The 9,486-nt window shown below is 62.9% G+C and overlaps 1 protein-coding gene across 1 annotated transcript; it reads right to left on the bottom strand.

Moving 5' to 3' along the window:
• Positions 1 to 361: 361 nt before the first annotated feature.
• PKP3 (plakophilin 3) lies at positions 362 to 9,316 on the bottom strand. Its single transcript, XM_017668087.3, has 14 exons — positions 9,035 to 9,316; positions 7,464 to 7,659; positions 5,518 to 5,594; positions 4,757 to 5,388; positions 4,550 to 4,673; positions 3,558 to 3,762; positions 3,147 to 3,321; positions 2,601 to 2,718; positions 2,354 to 2,524; positions 2,094 to 2,279; positions 1,458 to 1,611; positions 1,079 to 1,271; positions 907 to 994; positions 362 to 745 (listed from the first exon to the last, which is right to left on the bottom strand). The coding sequence occupies exons 1-14, from the start codon at positions 9,113 to 9,115 to the stop codon at positions 710 to 712; spliced, it is 2,436 nt and encodes an 811-aa protein (XP_017523576.3). The 5' UTR covers positions 9,116 to 9,316; the 3' UTR covers positions 362 to 709.
• Positions 9,317 to 9,486: the final 170 nt, after the last annotated feature.

The raw sequence follows: 9,486 nt of genomic DNA, 5'->3' as shown, positions 1-9,486 counted from the left end.
CAGACAGATGCATGAGAGTCCTTAGTCAGGGCACCCTCAGGCCTGAGGGGCAGGGCAGAGAGAGGTGGTGCTAGGTGCACTTGCCGCAGGTGCCCCAGGAGGATCACTGCTCTGCATGTGGGTCCCCAGGATGAGTCTCTGCCTCACTGGGCACCGAAGCTGCCTCTCCTGACTGCCCCATCTCCTCCACTCTTGGCCAGCTCTCCCCCATTGGGTACTCCCTCCCTGTACTTGGTTGCCTGAGCTGGAGAGCCCAAGAGCCCAGGGAGTGAGTGTCCTCGGGGACAGGTGTGACTTAGGGATGCCGCTGAGAACCCTGGGTCCGACTCCCAGGTCACCCAGCCAAGGAAGCCCTCAGCGCTGAAGCTGCTGTGTTCACTTTATTGCCAGTGTGCCAGTGCTGGCTGTCCCAAGGCACTGCTGGTTGTGGCCAGCTCCACGTTTGCCCACGTGACCTGGTCACCCGTCACCCCCGAGCACCAGAGCAGCCTGAAGCCTTGCCCCACCCATTGCCCTGCAGAAGCCAAGTCCCCAGCCACAAGCCCCCTCCCCCTCCCTGGTGGCCCTGGTCCTTCGAAGTAGCACAAGGTTCCGTGAGGGGCCCTGGGCCATCTGCCTTTTCCTCCAGGCTGGCCGGTGGGCAGCACAGAACTGAGCCTGTCCTTCGGAGGCTGGGCCACGTCCATCTCCTCCTCCAGGAAGGCCTCACCTATGGGCCTAAGAAGTCCTCCTTTCGATAGCCCTTCTGCAGCGGGGGTTGGGGAGAGAAGGCCCAGAGTCAGGGGGCAGGCTTGCCTGCCCAGCCCTGCTCCTCCCAAGTTCCTGGTCCCCTTTCCTGTGTCTCCCTCTCCACCAGATTGTCCTCCCGGACATCTGTGCCCGTGGCCCTGGGTTGCTGGAACATACCGCCCGGAAGTCTCGGTGCAGCTTGTTGTACTGCCACAGATTGGCCAAGAGGCTGGAGGCTGCCCGTGACGACTTCTCACTGTCAGGGCTGGGGGAGAGGGGTCAGCTGGGTAACAGGCGTGGCCAGAAGGCAGGGAGGGGGCGCTGGGCCAGGATCAGGGGTGGGGCTCACCTGTCTCGCTTCTTCTTGATGAAGACCAGCTTTCGGAGCCCATCGAAGTAGAGTAGGTCCCGGGCAGCAATGGGACTGGCCATCACCAGGTTGTTGAGCACGGCTATGATGTTGACCAGCACGTCGGCTGGAAGAGACTTCTCACCTATGCTGCCTGGCAGCTTCTCGATCAGGTGGCTCACTACCTTGGTGGCTGCCGGGAGGTTGGGGTCAGTCTCCACCCTCCATCCCCCAGCACTGTCAGTCCCCTGCTGCCCCAGGGGGCTGGGCTGCTCTCCCCCAGGCTCTGGCTCACTGAGGCCAGCCCAGGCAGGATCCAGGTATGAGCTCAGCTGGGCGGTGTGCAGGCGGGCCCCGGGCTGTGGAGGACCTGACTCACACATCTCGTCCTTGTTCCTGGCGTTCCGAGACAGGTTTCGGATGAGGCCGGTCAGCGAGCGCAGCTGGTGGTGGTCTGCAGTCCGGATGCGGTCCAGCAGTGGGTTCAGGATGCGCTCCTGCTCCAGAGCCAGGCGGCTCAGCACGCCCGCCCACTGCAGGTCGGAGAGGGGCCGGGGAGAGCGTGACGCCCACAGCATTCCAGGCTGGGCCTCCTCCCTCGGTCCTTACAGCGTTCTGAGGCAGGGCTGGCCTCTGCCTCTTACCTGCTGGGCATCCCTGCTTCTGCCTGCACACCACAGACCTCCCAGGCACCTGCCCTTAAACCTGTCCTCAGGGGTCCCGGAGGTCTGTCCTGTCCAGGAAGCTGACTTCACTCTCTTGGTCAGCCCTCGGACGCCCGCCTTCTTGTTCCTCCGGCCCTGCTCATAGCCACCACCTCAGTTGCACGCCCTGCCTTCTCTGCCTCTCTCCTGGCTCCACCGCGTGTCTGCATGAGTTCCCTGACCCTCCCCAGCTGGCTGTGAGCTGGAGATCAGGCTCCCATCCCCTGGGCACCCTCTGTTCCCAGCACATGGTCAGGTGTGGGTCCTGTCAGGTGGGGCACTTGCTCCGTGGTGCCCAGGGCCGCCCTCACCCTACGGTCGCCTGCGGTGATGTTCTGCAGCGCCCCAGCGGCTGCCTCGGTTGTGTGCCGATTGAGCTCACAGCGCTGCAGCAGCCGGTGATACAGCCCCACGATCTGGGGGCTCCACAGCCACTCTAGGCCCTTGGGGTCCTTAGACACCTCGGCGAAGGTGAGTGCGTCAGTGGCGAGAGGCAGCTGGCGGGAGAGTGCTGAGGTCAGCCCGGGTCAGGCTGCGACCCCTGCTCCCACCCACCCAGGCTGTCACCCACCTCTCGGAGCCGCCGGCTCTGGGGAGTAAAGCAGCCGACCACCTCGCCGGGTGGTGCCCCGTCCACATCTCTTCGGCCCCGGCCCTCCAGCCGCTGCAGGGCTGACGGTGGCATCTCATCGTACAGGCGGTAGGACAGGTTTCTCAGTACACACACAGCATTCTCCACGCTCTGGAGGGCGGACGTGCTCAGAGCAGGCCAGGAAGCCCCAGGCCCCTTTGGTAACTGTCTTACCCCCTCTCCTCACCTTGTCTTCGCACTTGCCCACATCCAGGGCATGGTTGATGTAGGTGACCAGGGCGTCCACCAGCCCGTGGCACTCACGCATCTTCTGGCGGGTGGCCTGGGAGGCTGAGCTGAGGTTCCTGGGGGTGGAGGTAGATCAGAGACCCCCACAGGAACCCAAACGCAAGGGCTGAGATCCTGAGTGCTGGTCCCCTCCTCCCTGTGACTGGGCCCTGCCCCCAGCAAGTCCTGCCCCTAGCCCCGGTCCCTCTGCACGCCCACCTGCCCTTGACTCCTCGAAGTGCCCAGGGTGGGTTATGAATGTCAGACTGAGTCTCTGGTTTAGTGAAACCTGAGCTTGCAGCCACTGGAGTGCTGACTTCCACTGGGTGGCTGCACCTGGTGGCCTGCTTCCCTCCAGCCTCTAGTGTTGCTTGGTTTGGCCATGTCACCTGCCCCGTGGCTGGTTCCACCTTGTTATCCAGACCTTGGATTTAATGCCCCTTCTCCAGCCTCCCCATGGCCACCACCTCAGCCTCTCCCAGCCCACTACCATTGTCCCGTGTACCTGAGGAAGCCCGTGGCATTGTAGAAGATCTCTGCCTCAGAGGCATTCTGTTGGATGAGGGGTGGCCCTCCTGCCCCAGAGAGGGGGCTCAGCACCAGGTCTGTGAGCTGCTCCAGTGTGTCTCGGGCCAGGCGGTCCTTCAGGTGGTCGCTGGAGGATAGGTTCCACAGGGTCCCTGGCAGGTGGGGTGGAGGCCGTGGTCAGCAACAGCTCCCAGGTCCTACCTAGCATGTGCACCTCACCCAGGAGCCCCACCAGGGACAGACTGAGTGTGACCTGCAGGATCACGGGCTGCAGCAGAGCAGAGGACCCCTGGGGACATGGGCCTGTGGGCCGGGGGCTGGCTCCAGAGACATAAGAACAGCCATGGGGACCAAGGAAAGACGGAACAGGTTGGTGGGGCTGGGCCACCTGTGACATTTTTGCGAAGTTCATCGTCCTGCTCACGCAGCGTCCGCAGCAGCTCAAAGATGCCGTTCTCCTCCACCAGGGCCAGCTTGTTGTCGGCGTTGTCATAGATGAGGTTGCGCATGGCACCCGTGGCATGGCGCTGAACCTCCTGGTTGGCATGGTTGAAGAGCTTCACCAGCCTGGGCACAGCATGAAGACTGCGGGCCTGTGGGTCATTAATCGTATGACCACGGTGGCTGGCACGAAATTTACCAACCCGGTACAATATGGCTAAGTCAAACTTTCGTTTATGGCTTAATTTTTATCACTGCTGTTTCCCGTGGGGGTGTGGCTTAGCAAGGTGTTATTTGCTGCCTTATTGGCATGCTTGACACCAGCTCCTTTTGGTCCTGTAATAACTTGAAGGGCATTTTCACTGGGGGGTGGATACTTGTATGTGTAATTCTATTGAAAATTAATAAAAAGGCTGGGACCAAACCTATATGTTTATGTGGGTGTTAGTGCTTGTGTGTGTACCTGCAGGTGTGTGCAGGTGTGTGCAGATGATACAGGGGTAGGTAGATGTATTCAAGTATATGAAAACCTGTAAAGGTGATGTGTTGCAGATCCAGGCAGATGCACACATATGTAAGCAGATACATGCAAATGAATGCAAATATATAACAGGTATGTGCAAACATATGTAGATATCTGTACATGGTGCTGGTCTATGCAGATGATGCAAGTGTGTACAGATGTATGCACATGTGTGAAGGTGTGCACAGATGATATATATGTGTGCAGGTGTATGCAGAAGTGTGCAGGTATATGCAGGTGTGTGCAGAGGTGGGCAGGTGTACACAGGTGTGGGCAGAAGTGTGCAGGTGTGTGCACATCCTCCCCTCCCACCCATTCTCTGCTGAGAAGGCTCTGGGCAAGATGGGGTGTGCCAAGTCAGCTTGGGGATCACCAGGGAGGTGGGCAGTAGGGGTGTCCACAGGGCAGCAGGCTACCTGCTTCTTGGCCGTCACATCACTATAGCACTTGTGCTGGATGTAGGCTGCTCCCAGCACCTGCAGGTTGGGGTCCGAGGCCATGAGGTACTTAACTGCTGAGGGCAGATCAATGTCATCGAAGCTGCAGAGATGGGGTCAGGGGTCAGGCTGACCTCAGGGACAGGCCAGGGGCAGAGGCTTCTCCCTGAGCCAGGCCCAGCTCACCCACTGCTGAGCCTCTGCAGAGTGCGGCGGCTGTCATAGCCGTCCAGGCCACGCACGTCAGGCAGGTGGCTGGCGTCGGCCATGCTCAGGCTGAGGCTGCGCACAGAGGGTGCTCGGGTCACGGGCTCCAGGATCCCCACTGGCCCCCCGCCAGACCCGCCCCGGCTGCGGTGGCTGCTCTGGAATCGCTGCAGGGTGCGCATGGCTGGGGCCCGGATGGTCCGGCTGGGTGGCCCCTCGGTGGTCTCCGGCCACTCCAGGGCCCCAGCACGGCTGGAACTGGAGCTGGCCTGCCGCTCATAGGCAAAAGCCCTGTAGGCGGAGGTGGCAGGGGGCTCCAGCTGCTCAGACACCACGCTGTAGCGGTCGTCCAGGCCCCCGGCACCCAGCCTCAGCGAGCGCAGGGACAAGGTGTCATAGTCGCCCCGGCTCCCCATCCCACCACGCTCATGGAAGGACAAGGGCCGGGCAGGCATGGGGGCAGCAGGCTGGGCTCCCCCGAATCCCCCAGCCCCAAAGGCACCGTCCCCGTTGTGGGCAGTGCTCAGCCTCCGACGGGAGCTCAGGTCCACAGCAGAGCGGGAGGACCAGGAGGTGGGGCTATAGGCAGGCTTGGCGATGGGCCGGAAGGTCTGTAGGGTGGGGAGGGGAGGGCGCTGAGGGCCTGCAGGGGCTCGCCTGGCGTCCCCAGCCTCCCCCAGAGCCTCCCCATATGACTGTGGAGCCCAGACTCTCCAGGGGATGCAGAGGGTGTCACTCACCGACGCGTCCCCACTCAGGCCCTGGGAGCGGGAGCTGAAGCCAGCCTGCAGGGTGTGGTACTGACCCTGGGATGAGCCTGTAGACAGGGACAGTGGCAGTCTGGCCATGCCAGGTGGTGCAGCACTGGCCTCCTGTCTCTTCTCTGTGATCCTGGGACCCAGGACTGGGTGGCCGGTGGACTTGGGCTAGGGTTAGGCTTCAGCCCGTGGCCCCTGCCCCTTGACTCACCCAGCTGGCCTCCTGGCTGCCTGGGCAACGTGCTCTTCAGTCCCTTCCAGGGCCCAACACTCAGCCCCCTGCTCCAGGGAGCCACACTGACCTCCTGTGCGCCCATCCTGCACTGTGGTCACACAGGAGTGACTGCACTTGCCGAGGACAGCGTCCCACCTGCAAAGCCACACGCACCCCATCCAGCCACACAGAAAGTGAGGGCACTGGTGCCAGCCAGACTGGTAAGTGGACAGAGAGGTGGGTGTGTGCGGCTGCTCAGATTGTTTGAAGGATGGGGGTTGGAGGGACAGGCAGCCCGGTGGGTAGAGAGAGCTAAGCCAGAGGATGGAGGGATGGACAGAAGGACAGATGATGGCTGCCTAACAAGAACTGGAAAACACCGAGAAGGGCTGGGTGATGGCCAAACTGAGGCACAGCAGTGGGAATGGTCTGCGGCGGGTGGGTGCCTGGGAGATGCCCAGATGGGGTGCCTTGGGGCTCAGCTTTTGTCAGGGGCCCAGGTGGGCCTTGCCTTGGGGAGAAGAGTTGTCCCTCCCTGGGGCCCAGGGCAGAGAGCTGCTGAGGGCTCTCATGGAGGTCAAGGGAAGGTGGCCTCGGTTCCCCCCACCCCCAGCCTCTGTGGAGCTGGGTGGTCTGGGGGTTCCCCCTGCCAGTACATTCCCTAGACCTGCCCTGGTTAATGGGGCTGCTGGGCAGGGCTATTAACCCTTTGATGCCAGTGAGGCTCAGCCTGGGGACCTCACCCCACCCCCAAATTATCCTCCTCCCCTAATTGGCAGGGTAACCAGGGTGGCAATTAACCCCTCTCTGTCCCTCCTGCACCCCATGATCCCTGGGCACCCAGCTCTGAGGCCCAGGGAGGGAGGACCCTGGCATCCAGGCTGCCCCAGAGGCCAGTTGCAGGGAAGGGCCCTCTAGTCATCATGTGAACCACTGTGACTGGTCTCAGCACCCGGGTGGGGATCCTTCTTTTTGTCTCCCTTGGTCTCTGTTGCTGTAGCAGGCAAAGGAGAGATGTTTCTAGAACAAATGTCCTGAACTTGCCAAGTGTGGGGTCTTTAACTCTCATGTGTGCACATAAACGCACTAACATGCACTCACATTCACACTCACACATGGGGGCCAGGCTTTCTGCTAGGCTGGGGAATCTGCCTGGCACCGGGGGGGTTGCTCTGGTGGGCTCCCCACAATTCCGCAGAGAGACCCTGGTCCAGACAGGCCGGTGGGTCTTGACCAGCCTCCCCAGACCCGTTCCTCACACTGGTCTGCTTCCTCCCTGGGGGCGGGGCAGGGACGCTGGAGTCTGGGCGTCTATGTATCTGTGGGACTGACGTGTCTGGATGCATCTGAGACCATGTGTGTGCCAGTGTTACATGGCGCATGACGTGTGCATGTTCTGGGTTTACTGACAGATGTGGGACCGCCGTGTGCTGATTTGCCCGTTGACCCCATGGTGGGGCTTGGCCAGTGGGCCAGGTGGGGCCTAGCCAGGCTCCGTGAGAGGAACCTTGGGGTCCCTGCTGGGTGGTGGGAGGCCCCACCCATGGCTTCTCCCAGGCCCGGTGGGGCGGGGCAGGTGACTCAGTGCAAGGCCTCAGTGAGTCAGGCAGTTGAACCCCAGAGCCAGCTTCACAGTGGCCTCTGGCCCTCCCACCACCACACCCTCCCCAGGCTACCCCTGCTCACCCGGCGCCCACCCCCTGCTGTCCCCTACCTCTGGCTGCCTCCGCGGCCCTGCTGGTCTCCCCCGCTCCATTGTGCCGTGGCTGCTGGCCCAGCTGCAGGAGGCGGGCGCGGACCTGCTCCTGGACACGGGCTGCGCGCCACCGCTCAGCTGCAGGCCCTTCTGCGCCCCTGCGGTCCAGCTGCAGGTCAGAGGGCAGTGCCAGGGAGCACACACCGGTCTCAGGCTGCAGGGCCGACAGCAGGAAGTTACCGTCCTGCATGGCGGCAGGCGCGCGGAGCTGGGTTCCCCAGGCCGCGCCGAGGCAGCCACCTCCAGCCTGCGCTGTCTTCACTGTCTTGTCCTGGGCGGCCCTGTCCTAAAGTCCCCTCCCCGCTGGCCTCGCCCAGAACCAGCCTAGGATCCGACGCCCGCCCAGCCGAGCTCAGCTCTGGGCGGGGACACCTGGGCTAGGTGGGAGGGAGGGGCCACTGCCTGCTTAAGGTGGAGTTCGGGCGGAAGAACAGGCACTGTGTGGCCCAGGTCCTGGGCTGGCCTGCCTTCCACGCTAGCCAGAACTAGGCAGGGGTATCGGGTCCTGGCTTTGTTCCCAGCCTGTAAAGGCCACAGGGCTTGGTGTGGGGGTGGGCTAGCCAGGCTCTGCTGTCCCGAGTGTTAGGAAAGGGCCACGGCGGCCGCCTCTGCAGTCTGAAGGGGAGGGATTTCTGCCGGGCTGGGGGCTCTAGGGAGCCCCAGGGACCAGGCAGCCCAACCATGAGACTGGGTGAGGCACAAGCGAGGGCTGGCATCGAGTCACTCTGAGAGCCCAGGGTCAGGGGCAGGGTTGAAGATAAAGGGCTTGGGTGGAGCTTTAGGGTGGAGGGGTTCCTTATGGAGCCCCTGCCCTAGCCTTTGGTCCCGGGAGACACCAGAAGCATGTGGATAGAGAGGCCACCTTTGGGTCCGGACTCTCCAGACCTCTATCCTGTATACCCTGAGAGTTAGTTCCAGGCCCCCCCCTCTGCAGAGGCCTCCACAGGGCTGGCTTGGCTCTCCCTGGCACGCTTCCTGGGCTCCTGCCCCTGGGCTGTAGGGGTGGAAGACCTTCCCAACAGTGATTCAGGGCTCTGTAGGGCAGGGTTGATTCAGAGGGGCCTTTCTGCAGGGCTGGAGGGACAGGAGCTGGGGTGTGCAGGAAGAACCCAGAAGCCCAGGGGATCAGGGGCCAGGAGGATTGGTGCCAGGGCCGGGGAGTAAAGGCCCAGACCTAGAGGACAGGCCCCTTGTGGACTGGGGGTGCGGGGTGAGCCCAGGAGGGCTGGACAGATGGGAGCTAGTGGCCTCATGTACTTCCTGGGCCTCCCTGGCCAAGTCACCGTGGGGCCCACCCTAACAGTTTCCTCTGTCCGTGAGAGGCCCTCACCCGGGCCCTGGCCCCTGAACACATTTGCCTTAATCTGCAATCAGTCCTGGGGATGGTGGCTGGGGGGCAGTGGCCTGGAGCTGAGGAGGAGGCAGCCCTGTGGGGGACCCAGTGTGGCAGTGAGGGGGAAAGGAAAGACCCCCAGAAAGGTAGGCTGAAATCTGGGGTGGGGCATGGGGTGCCGGGGAAGGAGACCTACCCTGCTTGCGGTCAGGATACTGCAGGCCCTGTGGCGCATCCCGGAGTCCATTGCTGCCAGCTGAGGGGTCCTGGGCTCCATCCTCAGCCAGGTGCATCTGTCTGGGGCAGCCTCTCACTGCAGGACAGAACTGTGGGGGCACCAGGAGGGCGGGGTGGGAACGCCTGCATGCCCAGCTCATCAGACCGGTTGCTTCCCTGGGAGACGTGTTTTGTGTGGAAAAATCCTGGGAGACAAGTTTGTGCGGCGCTGAGCGCGCCTGGAGGCGCACGTCTGGCACAGGCCTGGGGCCCGCCCTCCACTGGGGTCCGCCTGGGGCCGGCTTAGAACCCCCCAGAGGCCTGGCCCAGCAGCATGGCTAGGGGAATCCAGCCGGGTGGGGGGGGCAGGCTGCAGGCAGGGGTCCGAGGGGTGGCGGGGAGCTACAGGGGGTGGGCCATTAGAGGGAGAGG

This window comes from Manis javanica, chromosome 11, assembly GCF_040802235.1.
Source record: "Manis javanica isolate MJ-LG chromosome 11, MJ_LKY, whole genome shotgun sequence".
NCBI classification, from domain to species: domain Eukaryota; kingdom Metazoa; phylum Chordata; class Mammalia; order Pholidota; family Manidae; genus Manis; species Manis javanica.
The sequence above is the reverse complement of the archived record's forward strand: the minus strand, read 5'-3'. Positions and strand labels throughout refer to the sequence as shown.

Excerpts from the sequence above, each read along its gene's own strand:
- PKP3 (XM_017668087.3), bottom strand. The coding sequence starts at position 9,115 with ATGGAGCCCAGGACCCCTCAGCTGGCAGCAATGGACTCCGGGATGCGC. Across the intron at positions 7,660-9,034 it reads GTATCCTGACCGCAAGCAGG|CCTGAGACCGGTGTGTGCTC; the intron begins GTAGGTCTCCTT and ends TCGGCCCTGCAG. Across the intron at positions 995-1,078 it reads ATCAAGAAGAAGCGAGACAG|CCCTGACAGTGAGAAGTCGT; the intron begins GTGAGCCCCACC and ends CCTCTCCCCCAG.